General features: G+C 38.6%; 1 protein-coding gene across 1 annotated transcript; it reads right to left on the reverse strand.

Annotated features, from left to right (window-relative positions):
• Positions 1-9,175: 9,175 nt before the first annotated feature.
• Positions 9,176-21,018, reverse strand: Smp_176550 (lipoate-protein ligase B). The gene is made up of 5 exons (XM_018789834.1): positions 20,828-21,018; positions 18,728-18,944; positions 18,422-18,687; positions 15,115-15,344; positions 9,176-9,668 (listed from the first exon to the last, which is right to left on the reverse strand). Exons 3-5 carry the CDS (start codon positions 18,655-18,657, stop codon positions 9,244-9,246), a joined length of 891 nt encoding a protein of 296 aa, XP_018655237.1. The 5' UTR covers positions 18,658-18,687; positions 18,728-18,944; positions 20,828-21,018; the 3' UTR covers positions 9,176-9,243.
• Positions 21,019-21,879: the final 861 nt, after the last annotated feature.

Here is a 21,879-nt window from a genome sequence, read left to right on the forward strand (position 1 = left end):
TAACATCTTCAAACCCTAACCTTTCGGATTACTGCTTATACTTTTACTACCTCTACCACTATGAGATTTGAATCGACCATTGTATCTCTGTGCTAATGTGGTATGGCAACTCGAGCTGTTGTACGTACGTACGAAGTTCTACGTTGTGACTAACTGACAGATTTTTTTTAAAATAAATTTATTAGAAGTATAAGAAGTGACAATTCATAAATAAATATATACTTATGAATAGTCCGTTACTGATTCTTTTTATAGTCGATATTATGTTTTAAAGCTTAGTAATCATCAATTTACCAATCCTTGTTTAAAATTTATTTCATATTCGTATAACAGAAATACTTTAAGAATGTCCGATTCGGCACATAGTTAAAAATCTGTTTAGTTAGACTGATTAAAGACTTTTAATTATTACATACAACAGCCAATGAAACTTCTACAATAAAATTTTTTACACAGTTTTGGTATGTAATGAGATAGTAAATTAAAACACCAGTAAGCATAACTCAACAGCCATATCATTTGTATAAAAACTAGTGTAATTGTCCAATTTCTTCCATTATATAGTCGAAATTCAACTGCTTTACTTGTACTCTTTCAGTCCATTTTCTTGGATTTGAATAAAGTGACATATCTGTCATAAAAGGTCACCATCAAAATTTAACAAACGTTTTACATAAGTTCATTTATAAACACAATCTTCAATAGATTGCAAGTTAGAAATCAAGAAAATAATAACCAAGTTTTTTTATTTTTAAATGGTTGAATCCAATTTTATACCATAAAGATGAAACAAATAAATTTTATAGTTGAATTCATTAGTTGATTAAGACTAGACCACCATGGAAAACCTGGAAGCACTGGACAGCCGTTTCGCCCTAGTATAGGACTCCTCAGCAGTGCGCATTCACGATCCCGCTCACAGGATTCAAACCCAGGATCTTCGGTCTGGCGCGCAAACGCCTAACCTCTAGACCGCTAAGCCGGCATCCAACACTGTTAATGTCTAACTTCAACCAACCCACGAAATTGGTCTAGCTTCTAGGTTTTCTATGGTGGTCAAGCTTTACTCGACTCATGAATTCAACTATTAAACCACTACAATCTCCACAAAACCCCCTTTCTAGAAAGAAATTTCAGTTCACATAAACTAACAAATAAATAAACATACAGAAAACGGTAGAACAAGCTAAATATGAAAATCGTCACAAAAAAATAAGAACAATTGTTATTTTCAATCGTTGTATTGTATTAAAACGTTTGATAATAGACTGGAATATTTAAAATCAATCACTAACACAGAACTTCATCATGTATGTTTCAACTATACAGACAGCTTTATAATGCAATAATTAGTGTTTGTACTAAATATCACTTGTATTTGTATGAGAAGTATATGTATACACATACAGGTTTCTGTACACGATAAACCATTAGGGCTCATCTTGTTATCTTATCATTAAAGCATTATTATTATTACACATTTGTATACATATGTTAGCATATACATAGTTTTATGTCCGATTATCAATTTTATTTTGTAATAAATGACTGATGAATAAAATCAATCATCATAGTTATTAATCACCTTAATACTATAGTTACTACTGTTAAATGAATAGTAGTAGTTTGAAAACAGTTGTCATAATAAACAGATCAGCGTTTCAACGAATAGAATTCAAAATAATATATATTATACAGTTGTTTCACTCTTCATATTAGAACTGTTCATTAATATATATTCCTGTAAATAGAATGTAACATTGGAAATTCATGTAGTATGTTGAAATAGGAACTCCATCTGTAGCTCTTCTAAATTTACTGACGGCCCCAAGCCTGGGTAAAGGAGAAGGGTTAGGCATGGGGTTAGCGACCCTATCCCGTAAAAAAATAACTCGCTAAAAAATCGCTAACCAGAAAAAGTAATTCAAAACATTTAAACTCTGCCCTGAGAGTTGAAGGAATAATTATGACACCTCATTATGAAAAGCCGAGTTTGTTCAGAACTCACGAGGCCGATGCCCCTTCTAACAACTAGAGCAACAATTTTTGTAGCACATGGAACGTCCGGAAAATGCAGGAGACCGAAAGGACCAGTCAAATAGCAACGGAAATAAGGAAATACAAATTGGCAGTACTCAGGATCAGCGAAGCCCATCGGACGCAAGCTGGACAGCAAAGGCCAGATACGAGAGAGATGCTTCTGTATTCCGGTCAGGAAGAAGAAAATGTTCCACACACTCAGGGAGTTGCTCTAGTGCTGTCAAGAGAAGCACGAAATGAACTTGTAGGATGGGAATCTCATGGATCCAGAATTATCAAAGCATCATTCAAAACAAAGGAGGGGATCACAATGAATGTTATCCAGTGTTATGCACCCACTAATGATAGCAACGACAACAATAAAGATCAGTTCTATGAGAGGCTGCAATCAATCATTATGAATTTCACAAAAAGGGACCTCACCATCCTGACAGGAGATTTAAACGCCGAAGTCGGAGTGGACAACACAGGATATGAAGATATAATGTGACGACATGGACTGACTGGTAAAAAAGGACAATGGGGAGAGATTTGCAAATCTATGTGCATTCAACAAATTGGCTATAGGTGGCACAATATTTCCATACAAACGCATACACAAAGCTACATGGATCTCGCCAGACCACACCACAGAGAACCAGATAGATCATATTTGTATCAACAAAATATTCGGAAAGACAATGGAAGATGTGAGAACCAGGAGAGGAGCTGACATAGCTTTAGATCACTACCTGGTTGTGTCCAAGATGAAATTGAAGCTAAAGAAACACTGAACAACTGGGGAAACAGCGTCACAAAGGTTCAATATAGCGTTCCTTCGAGATACTAACAAACCCAACCAATTCAAGATAACTCTCAACAACAGGTTCCAAGCCCTACAGGATCTAAAGGAAGAAGAAACTACGATGGAGGATAACTGGAAAGGGATCAAAGAAGCATTAACTTCATCGTGTCCGGAGGTTCTGGGTCGCAAGAGGCATCATCGTAAGAAGTGGATCTCTATGGAAACCATGGACAAGATTGAAGAAAGGAAGGACAAGAAAACAGCAATTAACAACAGTCGAACACGAGCATAGAAAGTCAAGGCACAAGCAGAGTACGCAGAAGCAAACAAGCAAGTAAGAAGGGGCATTGAAGCTGACAAACAGAAATAAGTGAGAGAACTAGCAACGACGGCGGAAAAACTGAAAGAGAAAGGAATATGAAACAACTATATGATACAACGAAGAAACTGGCAGGGAGATATAACAAACCGGAGAGACCGGTCAAGGACAAAGAAGGAAAGACAATCACGGAGATTCAAGAACTGAGGAAAAGATGGGCAGAATACTTCGAAGAACTGCTGAATAGGCCAGCTCCATTGAATCCACCGGACATCGAAGCAGCACACACAAACCTCCCTATAAATGTCACTCCACAAACGATCGAAGAAGTCAAGATGGCCATCAGACAAATCAAGGGTGAGAAAGCAGTAGGACCTGACAATATACTAGCTGAAGCACAGAAGTCAGACAATGAAGTAACTTCAAACATGCTTCACCCTCTATTCAATAAGATTTAGGAGGAAGAACAGGTGCCACCGACGGACTGGAAAGAAGGACACCTCATCAAGATAGGAAATAGAGATCTGAGTAAATGCAAGAATTACAGAGGCATCACACTGTTGTCAGTACCAGGGAAAGATTTCAATAGATTGTTGTCCAACCCGATGAAAGATACAGTAGACGCTCGACTTTGAGATCAAAAGGCTGGATTCCGGAAGGATCGATGGTGCACAGACCGAATTGCGACGCTAGGGATCATCGTGGAATAATCAGTTAAGTGGAACTCGTCACTATATATCCAATTCATTGACTATGAGAAGGCGTGTGACAGGTTGGACAGGAGAACATTATGGAAACTTCTTCGACACTATGGAGTTCCTGAGAAGATTTTCAACAATATCCTGAACTCATACGATGGACTACAGTGCAAAGTCGTGTATGGAGGACAGCTGCATTTCCAGTGGGGACCGGAGTCAGACAAGGCTGTCTACTCTCCTTCTTCCTCTTTCCTCTGGTGATTGACTGGATTATGAAGACTTCGATATCTGAAGGGAAGGACGAAATACAATGGACATCTCAGAATCAATTAGACGATTGAGACTTCGCAGACGACCTAGCCCTCCTATCTCATACACAAGAACAAATACAGACAAAGACAACAAATGTAGCAGTAGCCTCTCCACTAGTAGGGCTCAACATACACAAGGGAAAACGCAAGATTCTCAAATACAACACGGAGAACACCAACCCAATCACAATAGATGGCGAAAATCTGGAAGAGGTGGAAACATCCACGTACCTGGGAAGCATTGTTGATAAACAAGGAGGACCGAATGCAGATGTGAAGGCAAAGATTGGCAAAGCAAGGACAGCATTTCTACAGTTGAAGAATATATGGAACTCAAAACAACTCTCAACTAATTTCAAAGTCAGAATCTTCAATACGAACGTCAAGATAGTTAGCTCTATTGTACGGAGCTGAAACTTGGAGAACTACTACATCCATCGTCAAGAAGGTACAAGTATTTATAAACAGTTGTTTACGCAAAATACTCAACGTTCACTGGCCGGATACTATCAGCAACAGTGTTTTATGGGAGAGGACAAACCAGCTTCCAGCTGAAGAGTAAATTATGAAAAGACGTTGGAAGTGGATCGAACATATATTATGGGAATCACCAAACTGCATCACGAGGCAACCCCTGACTTGGAATCGTGAAGGGAGGCGGAAAAGAGGAAGGCCAAAGTACACAATACATCGGGAAATAGAAGCAGATATGAAAAGGATGAATGTGAACTGGAAAGAACTGAAAAGGATTGCCCAAGACAGGGTTGGATGGAGAATGCTGGTGGGCAGCCTATGCTCCTCCACGATGGGTAACAGGCGTAAGAAAGTAATGTTGAAATAGGAGATAATTCAATGTTTCAAAAAGGTAATTATAGTAAATTGACATTTTCACGTTGTATCCTAATCTTTTTAATAAAACTCAAATCATGATGCCATCAGTTAGTAGTTAGATTCTTATACAGTTAAATCAATTAGCCATGCTTAGTCGAAACAACTAGTTATCAAGAACGTTCTTTATGTAAAAAAAACAATTCCGGGAAGACTATATTTTTCTCTTCCTGACAATATCAATTACTAAAGTTACATTGTGTTATTCATAATTAAAACACACATATGTGCATATTTCAATATTAGGTCATTAACACATTATTTGGAAATGGGATTAACAACTAGCTCTAGAACCAAAGACGTGTAATAATTATGAAATCGTAAATAATACAGTGGAATCAAAATCTATTTTAGATGAAAAGCATGTGATTAAACTTATCATCTAATAAGCGTAAATTAGACCAACGAAGGGCATAAGAGAATGACAATCATCCTTCAGATAGGTAGATTAGACATAAGGTCCAGATGATAATGAGAAATTATTATTATTATTATTATTATTACAACACAAAAATCGCTCTGATGTGAAATATTCGAAGACCACCTTCATTTGGGTCACTACTTGACTATGAAGATAGTTCTGGAATACTGATGAAGTTCAGTGAACAGTGTCGTAGTGAGGCACAAGAAACAAACTTATTGGTTAACACTATCTACCTGACAGCTTAACAAGGTAATGCATAGAAAAGCATTAAATTAAATTTTAAATTTTACTTGCGTTATTTAACAGGAACAGTACTATCTGATATTCTGAGAAAATCATATTATATTTTAAAGTCTAACAATGAATTGGTTTAACCACGTAATTATGCAGTTAATCTATCCAAACAGTATGAAAAAAACTATTTTATACAAATTTTCAAATGACTTTTGAAACACATTGATTGTGATCCTCAAAATGACTATTACCAAAGAGTACTTATGTTTAAAATCTTTCTTGTCTGGTATCCTGAGAATCAAAAGTTTGTGTGACTGGAGATTTTTTCTCTAAAACCTACGAAGTATTGATAAAATCAAATATTAAATATTTGATTATAACTTAATGCTTCTAACAATTTATAATTTAAGAGTAGTAAGTCCAGATATTTATGTCAATCACTTAGATTATTAGACAAAAGTAAACCAATAATTACCAATCCTATTTTACAGTGGACAAAACAGTGCGTACAAATTATTGTATGCATATCTCGAAATACTTTATTTACATATCGAATAGTACTTGTGAGCGCTATTCATGAGTTTATTTTTGGACAGATTCCAAAACTACCACGCTAATAAAACTCAGTTCATGTGCAAAATATTTCACGTCACTTGGACAGGGTATTTAATTTCCAAGTCAGTAATAATTGACAAAGTCACTCTAAACAAAGAAAAAATGAAAATGTTTTATTGTATTGTTGTGATTCGAGGGATAACAGATCCATAAATTTACCGTTTGTAGTGATCGTTACACTATGGTCAAAACGATAAGAGCTCACACTTGTACTGGGAAATAACCCAGTAGTCCGTGTATCTGAGCAGTTGAATAAGTGCTAGTGGTGATAATTTCATAGGTAAAATCAATTCACATGTGTAAAGTCATAAAACCTTACACTTATCTAGACCATCTTCGGTGCAACATTTCTTATGACCAAATAGTTTATTGTACAACTCAGTAAAAAACTTTTTGTTAAACTAATTTTAAATCTGACCAATACAAGCTGACGCTTAAAATACGAATGGGCGGTGGTCTCCCGAGTATTTTTCTTTTGATATTCTTCCTATTTAGTAAAAATTCTTGTCCAAACGAATGAAATATACCCACGTTATTTCCCCATCTGAACACCAATCTTTGTTACACATTACTGTTTTATTTATTTGATTCTAGAGTGATTTTTTTTCCTTTCTCTATTTATTCGCACCATTGCCACTTTAGTTAGTATGTTACATTCCTTTTGATGCCTTTCTGAGAAACTTCTTTAGTTCCATAAAAACAATTACATGTAAATAATCAGTAAATTATTCGCTGATTATACTGGACGTTGTAATTGCAGCTCGGTAGCTGCCAAATCACAATTAACCATGTCTTTGTATCATAAAATGAGTATAATGGATATATCCAGCTAGACGAAAGGAGTGACCTACTGTGCGAACAAGATATCAGTTTGCCATACAACAATTTACAGACATGATTTAATATGCTTCCACAGAGGAAACGATTATAGGGAACTATCGTGTACAAACTTATACTACTTTCTAGCTGCAAGTAGTATCAGTCGATAACGCTACTCATCCCAACTGCAATTTTACATCAATTGTTTTCGAGAACAGTACACTTCATAATTTACTATGAGCAAATTCCGAGGGCGAATGTGCTTAGATTTGAGTGATAATACTAAATACATATAATGGGTTATTTATGAAGTAAGAAAATTGCATCTTACCAGTAAATGAACAAACAAGCTTATGAGAGTTGCAAAACATGTCTTATCAATTGACTGCAATACTATAACAAGTTCAGATTCGCTTTATTCAGAAACAGAACTGCACACTCAATCCATCTGTTACATTTTGAAGAGTGCAGCCAATGAGTAATCTACAACAAACAGTAAACAACCAAATAACGCTAGATACTATCGTAACTAGTACAATTACTTAAGCCTGGACCGTATGCAACCCAGTAGTTATGAATACTGATGTCTGAGACTTCAATTAACGTACTTTGACAGTCTGTTGATAACAAACCAATTAATTAGTCAAATTGTAAAAGTAAAGGTTTCGTTAAAGCTGAGATTCAATCTATGTTTGATGAGGAACCACAAGTATATCTCTTTTCTATGACAGGTAAAATACTAAAAACATAGAATGCTAGTGGTTTAAATCAACATGAAAGCCTGGATCTAAACTGACCGATATTTGCCACACACATAGAAAGCAACAGAAAATTTCAACTGATAAAAGATGAACATTACAGAGTAGTTAATTAATGATAAGACTTGTTCTCACTAAACGTCCAAATAAAATTGATAACTAAAATCGTACATTGTTCATGTGAAGAAATGCTTTACTGAGTTCCAACTGTGAATCATTGCAAAACACAACTTAATCCAACCTTTATCTCCCCCCCCCCGGTAAATCATTAGTCCTATTATTCCTTCATATATTCCTTATTCTGAATTATAATTTTTATGCTTAGTCTTTCTTATTTTCATTCATACTACTACTGATTCCATGGTTTTGTTACACATCTTGTTAATTTCATCTCACTGTACTAATATGGTGAAGTTGATGTACATTTATTTCATGCTCTACATTGATAATATTTGCCCGATTAGACATGAGTTCTTATTTAACCACAGATAGTCAATACTGTGGGAACTAAAAATGAGCCAATATATTACTCTATAAATGTTTTAATTACGACGATGTTCAACACGTAGATTTTATTCCAACTTCTTAGATGAACAAAAGTAATTATTTCGTGAGTGCTATCTTAATATGATAGTCTTCGACAAGTAAGTCCTCTCTACAAAGAAAGAATATGTTAACCATATAATAACTGCATAAATTTAGTGACTAAATAGTTCTTTGATTTCGATACAGCAATGTCCTGTTATTAGGACAGTTCTAGAGACTTCACGGCAATTTAACATATTATCTTATACACTCCTCTCTTAAATAAAAACCGTAGGCTTATAATAGGTGACGGGGTAAGATTACTTTGGCGTTAAATGCGCGTCTAGTTCCACTTTGTATGAAATACCTAACCAGAAACTTTTACCAATTCAAAGCTACGATAAAATGAACTTGCATTCAAATATGCCAAACTGTTGACTTTTAATTAGAATCGAACTGTTCATGACCATTTAACAGTTGCATCTGATACACTGTAAATGTTCAAGATAGTCAAAATTGTGTTCCTTAATTACAAGTGTTCAGACGAACTCTAAGTCATCATCCAAGTATCTATAAACTTCAACTCCTTACACAACCAACACTAAACTCAAAATTTCAAGTGATACTATGACATTCAACGGCTAATATGAACAGAAAGGCAGACAAGATGTCTAGATTGAAGATTACAATTAAATAATTCCGATCTGCATTATCGATTTGTTAAGTAACAGGTAAAAATCTTTCTTGAATTGACTTTATTCATCCAATGGGTTTATTTCATCAGTTGAAAATTGGGAAAAATACAAGTCAAGAAAAACGTACACAAAATTATTTATTACTGGGTAGTATATTGCCGGTTATATATTTATTAAAATGAGAATGCAACGAGAAGAGGATATCCTTAACTATACAAGACCAAGATTTACTAACTGAAAACGATTCGGAACAACCTTCATAAACACCGTTGATATTTCGTACTAAATTACACCAATCACCTGCCATATCATTGCGAAATTGATAATTAACATTGAACTGATTATTCGCATGTGATCCAAACAGACTTGAAACCAGACAGTTGGACATTTTAGGTGCCACTTCCATTGGTGTGCATTGTTTACCACAAGCTTCACTCAAACACGTAACATCTCGATTAGCTAAACCACAAGGAACGATTTGTCTTAGCCATGAAAGTGGTTCAGTGGTACAGTTTAGAGCTATCCCATGGTATGTTATTGAACTGCTCTGGCGGATACCTAACTAAAAATAAATTTATGAGTGAGAAAATAACAAATAACTTACGACATTCCAATAACATACAAAAAGATCTACCCACAAAACAAAATGTCCATTTAATAGGTCGATCAACGGAAAACTGATGTACAACCATTTGTACACATAAATAGAACAAAGCGCATAAACGTGCATATCGCAACTACAAATTCAAACCATTTTGATATAATCTGGAACAAGTAACTTGACTATAACTAAAGGTTTTACACAGTAAACTCACTTTTTACAGATCAAACATTTTTGAAGCTTAACAATCAAAAACAAATATTACTTTGATTCGCTATGAAAATTAAACAATTCATGTAAAGCAATCCATTCCAAAAAGTGGGTGGAAGTGGTCAGAGGGAAGTGATTTATAGAGTGTAAGCTTACCTAAAAACCAAGAAGCGTATGGTGTTTAACAATACTTATTAATCATGAAATGACCCAACCGTAGCTGCTACCTTGACGTGGTGGTCAGGCTTGCCTATCATGATGACCCAACCGAGCTATATTTGGCTGGAACACATGTTCCTGTAGGCTCTACCATGCCAGGCAGGTCGGTTGGAGAACGGTAAGACTAAAATCAGTAACTCAAGGTCTGAGAGAGAAGTCGTATTGCGGACTGTAGAGGGATGTGATACCAGTAAGATGTTTCCCTCGGACAACCAGCATCTGCAGCGATCCTGCCTCCCTACGACCAGGAAAGGGGTTAGAAAAAGTCAACCCTAAAAATGTCACGCCTCGCCTTACCTCATGGATTTCCGTCTCCGGCGGTAAGGCCCTTCGAAGAACGGAGCTAACACGCCAAAAATCCCCCGAAAAAAGCCGTGTGCGACCGGCCTCCAGCAGTTATCCCTTGGACTCTGCGGTCACGCTCCCTGGTCGTTAAGACCAACAATAATCCAACTTCCTTTTCAGGTCCCTCAAAAAATACGCTTCCATGGTGTGGGTAGCCGGGAAGTGACATCAGCCCTCATACCCGTAACAGCACACGAGACCAAGTTGGTCACAATCAAATCCTTCCAACACCTAATAACTCTCCTATCTCCACAACTAACCCTTCTCATGTTCCTTTATCACCTCGCGCGCTAATGTCAACGATTCCAGTACGCGGAACGTGATTCCAGGTCTCTTGAAATCATACATGTAGGAACTTTTAACGTCCGACCACTGTGCCGAATAGGACAACATGCTTCCTTAGCGAGGACTTTAGGATCTCAAACCATCGATGTGTGCTACGTCTCCGAGAAGAGCATACAGGATCTGAGTAGCGTCATTCACATAACCTCAACATGTCAAGATGAAAAACCGACTCGATTCACGTTTCGTGTATCTGAAAGCCATAGTGCTGCTTCCCGTGGTCTCGCTGGTGTCAGTCAGTCAGTCAGTCGCAACGTATAACTTCGTACGTACGTACAACAGCTCGAGTTGCCATACTACATTAGCACAGAGATACAATGGTCGATTCAAATCTCATAGTGGTAGAGGTAGTAAGAGTATAAGCAGTAATCGGAAAGATTAGGGGTTGAAGATGTTATTCAAGGAGTTTAATCCAATGAAATAAATTTGGAAAGAGAAAAAAGATAGGGACATGAAGAATTCAGAAGATTAGAATTTGGGAGAACATATAGAGTGCATGCACCTTCACCATTGTAAACGATTTTGAGCCATATCATTCAAGGTCTATAACCATCAGTTGCTATCGTCTCAACCAGGTAGTCTACACCTACCAACATGGCTCAGTCCACTTGTCAGTGACTTCATGGATTTGTGCTACATTTTGGTCTGGCCGCCCCTAGCTTTCTTCTAACCTACTCCTACACCATAAAACATCGCACATCGGTGGTTGGGGATACGTGACACATGTCCCAGCCATCTCACTACTTTATCAATCGATTTACCATCCTTACCTAGTGCCCGTTTCCTAACAACTGCATTACTTACCCGGTGGTCCCAGGATATATGAGCAATGCTTCGAAGACACCTATGATCGAATACTAGCAGCCTACGAATATCCTCGACTCTTACCGGCCATGTTTCACTGCCATGAAGTAGGACGGAACGAACTGCTGCACAGTAAACCCGTTCTTTGGTTGGTAGACGGATATCTCGCCTACGCCATAAATGAAGCAAGTTGGCGAAAGCTAGACGAGCCTTATGTATCCGTGCTGAGATTTCGTCACACACCAGACCACAAAGGCTGATGAGACTCCCAAGATAAGTGAAGCGGTCAACACGCTCAACTACTTCACTCCCTATCATTAGTTCAGGTGCCGATGCAACCCAATCCTGAAGTAACATTTTGCACTTCGAAGGGGAGAATCGCATCCCGAACATGCCTGCATAGTTGCTTATAGTGGTCAGAAGACTCTGCATTTTGTCAGCGTCTTCACCAAATAGAACTCTGTCATCGGCGTATTCTAAGTCAACAAGTGAGCCTCCCGGTAAAAGTTCAACTGATCCCTAAGGTGTTCTGCCCATCGATCCAATCCCCTGGATTAAGAAGAGCAAAGTCAGCTTAAGCGAAGGCTAATAAGAAACCTACGCAATGATCGTGAACAGTGGTGGGTAGCGAAAGCAAGAGAGATAGAAAAGGCAGCGGCAATAGGTAACAGCAAACAACTATTCAAACTTGTTAAAGAAACCGGTATTAGGAACCCAAATACCAGCGTAACTATCTCAAATATAGATGGACACATTATTCATTCTTAATCCCAATCACTGATTGTGCCAGTCTATAAGAAAGGACAAAAGTCCTCTTGTGACAATCACAGAAGGGTCAGTTTGACCAATATAGTGTCTAAAATATTAGCCTCAATAATACTTCGACGCCTAACCAAAGCTCATGAAGAGCAGACTAGAGAAAACCAGGCTAGTTTTCGACCTGGACGTGGTTGTATAGACCAGATATTGACTCTACGTCAGGTCCTAGAACGTAGACACACATTCAGACGTCCCACAATAGAAGTATTTCTTGACCTCAAGACGGCATTTGACTCTGTTGATCGTCAGGTTCTATGGCAGTGTTTGTCACTGAAGGGAGTACCAAAGAAGTACATGAACCTCATAAAGGCTCTCTACTCGAACACAACTGGTCGAGTTAGAGCCTATGGCGAACTTTCATCAGAATTGATTACCTCAAGTGGTGTTCGTCAGGGCTGTCCATTCTTACCATTCTTGTTTAAATTTGTCGTTGACATGCTTTTAGAGATAACACTTTCATCATCTAAATCTCCTGGAGTTGAACTTTTACCGGGAGGCTCACTTGTTGACTTAGAATACGCCGATGACAGAGTTCTATTTGGTGAAGACGCTGACAAAATGCAGAGTCTTCTGACCACTATAAGCAACTATGCAGGCATGTTCGGGATGCGATTCTCCCCTTCGAAGTGCAAAATGTTACTTCAGGATTAGGTTGCATCGGCACCTGAACTAATGATAGGGAGTGAAGTAGTTGAGCGTGTTGACCGCTTCACTTATCTTGGGAGTCTCATCAGCCTTTGTGGTCTGGTGTGTGACGAAATCTCAGCACGGATACATAAGGCTCGTCTAGCTTTCGCCAACTTGCTTCATTTATGGCGTAGGCGAGATATCCGTCTACCAACCAAAGAACGGGTTTACTGTGCAGCAGTTCGTTCCGTCCTACTTCATGGCAGTGAAACATGGCCGGTAAGAGTCGAGGATATTCGTAGGCTGCTAGTATTCGATCATAGGTGTCTTCGAAGCATTGCTCATATATCCTGGGACCACCGGGTAAGTAATGCAGTTGTTAGGAAACGGGCACTAGGTAAGGATGGTAAATCGATTGATAAAGTAGTGAGATGGCTGGGACATGTGTCACGTATCCCCAACCACCGATGTGCGATGTTTTATGGTGTAGGAGTAGGTTAGAAGAAAGCTAGGGGCGGCCAGACCAAAATGTAGCACAAATCCATGAAGTCACTGACAAGTGGACTGAGCCATGTTGGTAGGTGTAGACTATCTGGTTGAGACGATAGCAACTGATGGTTATAGACCTTGAATGATATGGCTCAAAATCGTTTACAATGGTGAAGGTGCATGCACTCTATATGTTCTCCCAAATTCTAATCTTCTGAATTCTTCATGTCCCTATCTTTTTTCTCTTTCCAAATTTATTTCATTGGATTAAACTCCTTGAATAACATCTTCAACCCCTAATCTTTCCGATTACTGCTTATACTCTTACTACCTCTACCACTATGAGATTTGAATCGACCATTGTATCTCTGTGCTAATGTGGTATGGCAACTCGAGCTGTTGTACGTACGTACGAAGTTATACGTTGCGACTGACTGAACCATTAAATGGATTTTGTGAATGTTGTTGATGGTGATGCTTTCCCTGAAGGAGATTATTTACGCCGGACAATATCATCAGAATCAAGCTATATTTCTCAAACAACAACAAATTATCTCAGCTCATGTTCAAAGCTTACCTCTGATTATTTATGTGTTAATTTTACAAGACATCAATTAACGTCTGAGATTAAAACCTATATTGTAGAATGCTGTAAAAGCAAATAGTCAAATGTGTGTCTGTACAGATTTAACAGACAAATTTTAGGAATACTGGATCGATGAAACAGAGAATTTCTAGAAAGCATAATATTTAGGTCGATATGCAAACACGAAATATACTGACAGATTTAATTTATCATACTGTACGAACAAAATCAATTACATGATCGGATGACAACTAGAAAAGACATTCAGAAGGTATGTAAAGACAAACAAAGACATTGAAACTTATTCATACAAATAACCTAAAACAGGTTCATCAGAACCAATCAGTTTAGTAAATGTGAAATAATTCTGAAAAATCTAGCTTTTACTTGAAATAGATGATAATGTTGTTGTGTTGAATGACAATTAAAGGTCAGAAATTAAATCATACGTATCTGGAAATGCAACAGCACTAAGTGTTCGGGAATCACTTTGGTTGGTACACCAAGCCTCAAACATTTAATAGACAATGTCGATCAATAAATCGTTGGGTACCTATACGACAACTTTTGACGACAAACGTTATATTTCAAAGATGCATTTCCATGTTTTCTATGTTTGAGCGGCAGAGAGTTAGTCGGAGGATTATTCTGCATGGTTAAATCCAGATTAAATTATGCTTCGAAAATCGTCGGAGTCGAAACGTAGGAGTACATTGACTTGAGCACATACAAGTAGATTACAGGTTTAATCTAAACAAGTATTAGAAATGCAGCCTTAAAACACTAATGGCACCGAATAATAGACAGGTATCACATAGTTGTGATAATCTTAGTGTATTCTCCATATACACATAAAGTAACGTGCAACCGAAACAATCAAATAATTAAATATTAAAAATGCGAAACCTTTTATGATTAACTACTAAAACTATGCGAATGCATGATAAAGAAAAAAAGCTTACCAATAGCCATAACTTTGTGCCTAGAATCAGACCAAACACCAGTCTCTGAATCCTTACCAGCGAATGCAGTCACACCAAACTGTGCACACAGTTTGATCCCAGCTTCTTCTAAAGCCCCAACATACCACCTTAAACCACGACCTTGTAAAGATTTACACTGAAGATTAATTATCGGATAGGCTACGAGTTGTCCTGGGCCATGATACGTAATCAAACCTCCACGATCAGTACTGGAAAATATATTAGATTTGAGATACGCAACATTTGGGATGAATATTAGCTCAATAAGATAGTACCAATTACAATTGATATAACAGGGAAGATCAGTACGCAGAATCTCAAAATATCAACTGACTATTAAAATGAGTGCCATAATCCTACAGCTTCTTGCAGATATCTCCGTCTTTCCTGAGGTACATACTTACATTGTCTCAGACAAAGTCACTTCCAGGACTATTTAGAAGTTGAGTAAACCTGATAAATAATCATTTTATTTAACTCGGTTTTGTAAACAGTTCTAGTCTAGTACTCTCATAGGATTGAAACGAACTTTAGGCGATATTTTATTATATAAACAGCCTGCCGTTTACGTATGTGTCAGTTAATCATCATAAAAGGATGTTAGGCCAACTTGCCACGCCGAAATGTAAATAAAAAGATAAATATAAGGATAAATCGATAATTTAGACTTAAAATTGAGAATACGGTTTAAAAAGACAGATTGGTAAGGTATGGAAGGAGGGATACTCCAATTCAAGATCGAGAGGAAGACAGAGTGAATGGATGCTCTGCATGGTGAACGATTCTGAGCCATGTCACTCATCGTCTCCAACCACTAATTGCGGTTATCATGCGGACCCCGATAAGACCGTCAAAAACCACCAGCATGTCTCAGACCAAGTCAAAAGTCATGGACTGGTTACATGTCTTGGTTCGGCTTCCGCAAGCTTTCTTACAACGTACAACTGCACCGGCAAACACCACTCATCGAGGTAAATTGCGATTAGCCATATGTAACACGTGTCCTAAACAGCTCAGTTAATGAAGATTCACAACCACATAAACCGAATTTCCATCACTACCCAGTACTCTATGCCTAACATCAACATTGCTCACTCAGTCATTCGAAGATACACGGGAAATGCTCCAAAGACACTTATGATCAGAAACCTGCATATATTTTTTACATTAACAGATTACAATTTCACACCCATAAAGTAATAAAGTGGACGGTGTGTAATATATACACTGTTTGGTTGGTAAACAAACATTTCACTTGAGCCAAAAGTGACGTCATTTGACAAAGGACAACTGAGCTTTCTGAATCCGTCCCCAGAAAATGACATAAAGTAATATGATATGGATTAGATTCGTAAAATGTAATTGATCTACCAAAGTTCGTGGATGAGAATAGCTGCACTTACTGAATCCTCCTTTTGATGCTTCGACGCAAGTTTGGGAATTTTGGGATTAATTACAGTGTTCCTACCTGCATTCTCGTGACGGGGGTGTTGTTTACGAAATTGAGGGGACGAAAAGCGAATGTCCGACGCTTTAACCGGGTTGGTGGACACGGAAAATTCATCTAGGGGAGTTGGAAAACCCTCATTCCAAACCAATCGTACACATGGGCTCCAGTATCCTGATGGAACGAATGGCGTATGAACCTATTGTTGGTCACCGGCTACCATGGGACTGCATCTCCTCACAATGCTCTACTGCCTTGTGGATCAGACCTTTAGGTCAAAGGCTCGGGATGTGGTCCCCTAAGAAAACCACCTGCTTCAGTCTGGGCACCTGGGCAGTATCACAGCCCTCACACAAATCAAATGAGATTTGTGAGGCGCATATGTATCTGGTGCTTTTTTGTACCAATATTTATGTGTTTAAATAAATAAATGATAAATAATCCTACCTGAAATAAGCAAGCGGTTGGGGATAACGATGGTTAAGAGCAGAGTATCTAGATCGTACAAGTGTATGACGGAAATGTTCTTAACAAAGCGTTATCCAGTCGACCGGTCAGCCGTAAGAATTATGGCACCAAAGATGGTCGAGACTAGCATAGAGCGATCTTATACACACAAGCTGATTTAGTCTGTAAGATCGTCATCGTCAGCGCTTATGCAAATGCTCAGGTAAACACACTTCCCAATTCTTTTCGATGGTTCATCAAGAATTGAGTCCAGGCATGGTCTCTCACCACCCTTGTAGAAGTACTTTGCATTTTGACAATATAAAGTAAATTCCCTATACGTATATTCTGAACACCAGCTGATTAAGTGACTTCACAAGCCTATACATCGTCCTCTAGTGGCTTCTACCCTGAGCCATGTCTGACAGAGAAGGGATGATGGACAAACAGATGTAAGTCCTAAAGTCATAATACGGTGCATTCCACTAACTGATGTTTCCAGTCAGTTCCAGCGTCGGTAAATAACGCGCAATGTAGAAGACAATGAGATGACATCCGCAACATACGCCGAAACCAGAGGTTATAGCATCAACAAACACGACTGCCAATCCATAATAAGCGCGATTGGACTCCATCACTTGGTGGATGGTAACGTGATCAACACATCCAGGATCACGAAAGAAACCAGCCCAGTCTCGGATTCCGAAACATTCTAAAACAACCCATTCAGTTCAGTCAGTCGTCAGTCAGCTACATTCATTTAGTTACCTGATGAGATGTTCGCCACCATCTTTAAAAAGAGCCGGTGGTTAGATTGTTTATATCTAGTGGCTCGTGGTGCTTCGAAACTCGGGACTCCTCGAAGACTTCTGCTTTGTTAGATGAGTCAGCAGTCGCCAGCCAGAAAGTATATGACAGTCTGATCGTAATTGCAGAGGTAACACATCAGTAGAACAACTCCTCAGAAAAATCTGCCAGTCGTCTGGGACGCTTTTGAACGTTACTGGATGACGTACAACCCACCTCAAAAACTCTTTAACTGACACCAAAATCAGTGCCTTGAATATGTTGAGATAGCTTCCGACAAAAAGATCCACAACTACTCCAGAACTACCATCCATTTGGTTGGTATTATACCGTTTAAACCGTACTAAAGACTAGCAAACATTCTCGTAAAATTATGAAGAACCTACGCACCCTATGAACAATTTAAAAATAGCAATACCTTGAGGACCTTATAGAACTACCGAACAACTGTTTAATTCGATCTATACACAATCCCCAAAACCTACCTAATAAATATATGTATTGCATTATTTCGTTATTCTTTATTATCAATCGAAATTTTGGATAAACACATAAAAATAATCAATCCAAAAAGACACAACTGACCTAACAAATTCAGCCCCAAGACTTTTTAGACGTTTAATGGTATGCTCACCATAGTCATTCATAGGATCTGTGTGGCGTATACCAATAGTGTAAACTGGACAGTGTTCCAGAAGTAGGATACAATGCACCGAAGGACTATCAAAAGACTTCAGTAGTTTGACAATCGATTTCTGAAGATCCCATGCAATGTTATATGGCACGCAACCGAGATAAAAACTCAACACAGAGACTTTCATTGCCGATAATGTTCGTATGATCTAAAGTACCTAGAGTATGAAAATGGTTAACATAACTATTGGACTGTACCAAGAAACCTTGTTAGGTCTACATAAATAAAAATCTTATCTGTAAAATAAGCAACGATAAGCAAAATTAATAGGACAAAACTCGATAATTAGCAGACTCAAATGAGCTGAGCTTTGTACTTAAATGCGCAATGAAGTATTTACAGATGATTGGAAAATTCGACAATTGGTTTTCAGTGTCAGTGGGTGTGGATTAAGCCTACGTCTACGGCATCAGTCTTCAGTCTTCAGTAATAAGGATAGTAGGTTGATGAACCTGTGTTAATCCTGACAGATTTCCTTCCAGTGAAGGTCCAGCTTCTTTTTGAAAATGTTCACTGATGGTGCTGATACCACTTGTTCTGGTAGAGCGTTCCAGTCATTGACCACTCGATGAGAAAAACGGGACCCCACCTTTAGTTTATTAGATCGCGGTTTCAGAACCTTCTTGCTATGACCCCGGAGATTATTAGTGCTGGAGGGAGCAAAAAGGTAAGACATATTAACACCCAGATCATAATTAAAGATACGAAATGCCAGTATAAGGTCACCTCGCGTCCTACGACAAGATAAGGGGAAAAGATTTAGACGTTTCAAACGCTCATCGTAAGGGAGTTTGGAAAGACCCTTTACTAATTTTGTCCCTACACGCTGGACACGCTCAAGCGATTTAGTATCCTTTATCAGACAAGGGCTAGCTGCTTGGATACAGTATTCTAAGTGTGGCCTTACATAGGTGGGATATAAAATTCGAAAAATATCCTTGTCAAAGCATTTAAATGCTCTGCGAAGTGACCATAGCGCGCGATAGCCTTTGGAAGCAACCGCACTGCAGTGCGTTGTAGTTTTCAAGTCGTGACTTATAATTACTCCTAAGTCTTTATGCGCATGAACGCGTGGCAGAGATGTACCATTAATGGTATAGTGGTAACTAATATCGTGCCCGATGTGCATGAACACGGTCTTCCTAGAATTAACTTCCAGGCCCCAATCATGAGCCCACCTAACTAATTCGTCTAAATCAGCTTGCAGATGACAACGATCAGTCTCACTTCTTATTGTTCTCCAGATTTTAACATCATCCGCAAACAATAACGTCGACGACTTAAGTAATAAAGGTAGTTCATTAATATACAGAAGGAAAAGTAAAGGGCCCAAGATGGTGCCTTGGGGTACATCACTTTTGACAGGTTTCCATTCGGATAGAGTTCCATTGACTCTCACTCTCTGTCTGCGGTCACATAAGAAGCTTCCTATCCATTCCTGTATAGCACCTGTTATACCAAAGCTCGAGAAATTCTGCATAAGACCTAAGTGTGAAACCTTGTCAAACCCTTTGCTAAAATCTATGAATATCACGTCGACAGACTGGCCGTTGTCTAGGGCAGCTGTCTAATCCTCTCTCTCAATGAGTAAGTTAGTCAAGCATGAATGCTTGTTACGAAACCCATGTTGCTCGGGAGTTAACAGATTGTACGAATCTATGTGACTCAGTAGCTTAGCCCGAATTAATTTTTCAAGTAACTTAACTACTATACTGGTCAGGCTAACAGGCCGGTAGTTAGATACGATCCGTCTCTGACCATCCTTAAATATAGGACTAACTATGGCGTCTTTCCAGTCTCTAGGTAGATTAGCGCGTGAAAGGGACATGTTGAAGAGCATCGTGAGCGGTCTTGAGATAATGTCCGCAAGCGACGACAGCAAACGTGGGTTTAACCCATCGGGGCCCGGTATCTTACAAGGTTTTAGGTTAGTTATCAAAGGAAGAACTATATCCTCTGTCACGTGTAAAGGTCCTATGGCTGGTATCTCATTGTCAACGGGACAAGTAGTTGTAACACTACACGTAGAGTATACTTCACTGAAATAGTTAGCAAATGTCTCCGCTTTCGCTAGATCAGATTCAGCCAACAAAGCTGAATCTTCGCTTAACAGTAACGAGGGTATACCATCACTACGTTTCGTCCGCCTTTTAATGTACGAAAACAGTCGCTTCGGACAGGTACGGCTATCGTATGCCAACTGTCGTTCGTAAGCCGTGCGGGATTTAGCTATGGTCTTTTTACATATATTCCGGATTTTTTTATATTCGCACTTAAATGATGCCTGACCTGTTGACAATTCAATCTACCTACCTACGTAGGTAGGTACAATGTATAACCAAGCCCAGGCTAAGATACAGAATTGCCAGAAAATGCAGTAACCGTGATGAGAACGTTTGTTACAAACAAAGCAGATAGCATGGATTAACTCCGTAAATAAGAACACCAGCAGGTGGAGAACAGCGACATCACACGGCTGAGCACTTGAAGGTCAAACTGTCGTAAAATGATTGGTGCGCACCTCAACAACAAGTAAGGTTTTTGCAGAAGCGGTCAAATCAATAAATTTTTAGATTTTAATTGAGTTCAGCCACACTCTGTCTGATAACGTCAATCCTTCAAGCAACGAAAGTAGTACCATCGTAATGATACATGATATAAGATGAACCTTCAATAATATTATGTTATCGCGACGATTTACAAATTGGGACAATTTTGAAACCTGTTTGAAATTACATAAGGTACTAAGACTTCTGTGGCTGATAATTATTTTTACAGTATACACACACTAAGTAAGTCATGCCTTTGCGCGCGCGAGTGGTGGGAAATGGATTACGCGGAAACGTAAAAGAGAAGGAAAGATACCTAAGGAGAGCGCGCGTATAGTCGATAAGTCCTCATTGGACTCACGTCCTGCGCATCAGGCAACTCCGCTCAGGTCCAAATGCAAGAAAATATTTAGTACTGTCGTGGATGGGAACAGTTTAACTTCACCAAATGTTGTTGTGAGTCACTTGCTCGACCCACATGACACTGTTATAAAGAAAGCTAACAGTAAGAGGCCAGTAGCTAACCAGCAGGATCTGACATCACGGTCGAAGGCCGTGAACATGACTTTTAAAGAAGTTAAACAGATCCCTAGTGTAATCATCTGGAACTTGGAAGAATCGAAAGATACCGATCCCGCTAAGAGATATGCACACGACCTGCAGTTAGTGGGATCTCTCGTCAGAAATATACTGCTCGATGAGATCCCAGGGGTACATATCTCGAAAGTCATCAGACTCGGTAAATGTGTTGGAGGCGAGACCCGAGATCCTTAAATTAGTACTCGGTAATTTTGAGGAAA

This window comes from Schistosoma mansoni, chromosome W (genome assembly GCF_000237925.1).
Source record: "Schistosoma mansoni strain Puerto Rico chromosome W, complete genome".
Classification (NCBI taxonomy): Eukaryota; Metazoa; Platyhelminthes; class Trematoda; order Strigeidida; family Schistosomatidae; genus Schistosoma; species Schistosoma mansoni.

Bases quoted from the DNA above. Each gene is read 5' to 3' on its own strand.
- Smp_176550 (XM_018789834.1), bottom strand. From the start codon at position 18,657: ATGAAAGTCTCTGTGTTGAGTTTTTATCTCGGTTGCGTGCCATATAAC. The intron at 15,345-18,421 runs GTCAGTTGTGTC...TATATTTTCCAG, and splicing joins CTTGGGGCTGAATTTGTTAG to TACTGATCGTGGAGGTTTGA. The intron at 9,669-15,114 runs GTAAGCTTTTTT...ATTTTTAGTTAG, and splicing joins GCACAAAGTTATGGCTATTG to GTATCCGCCAGAGCAGTTCA.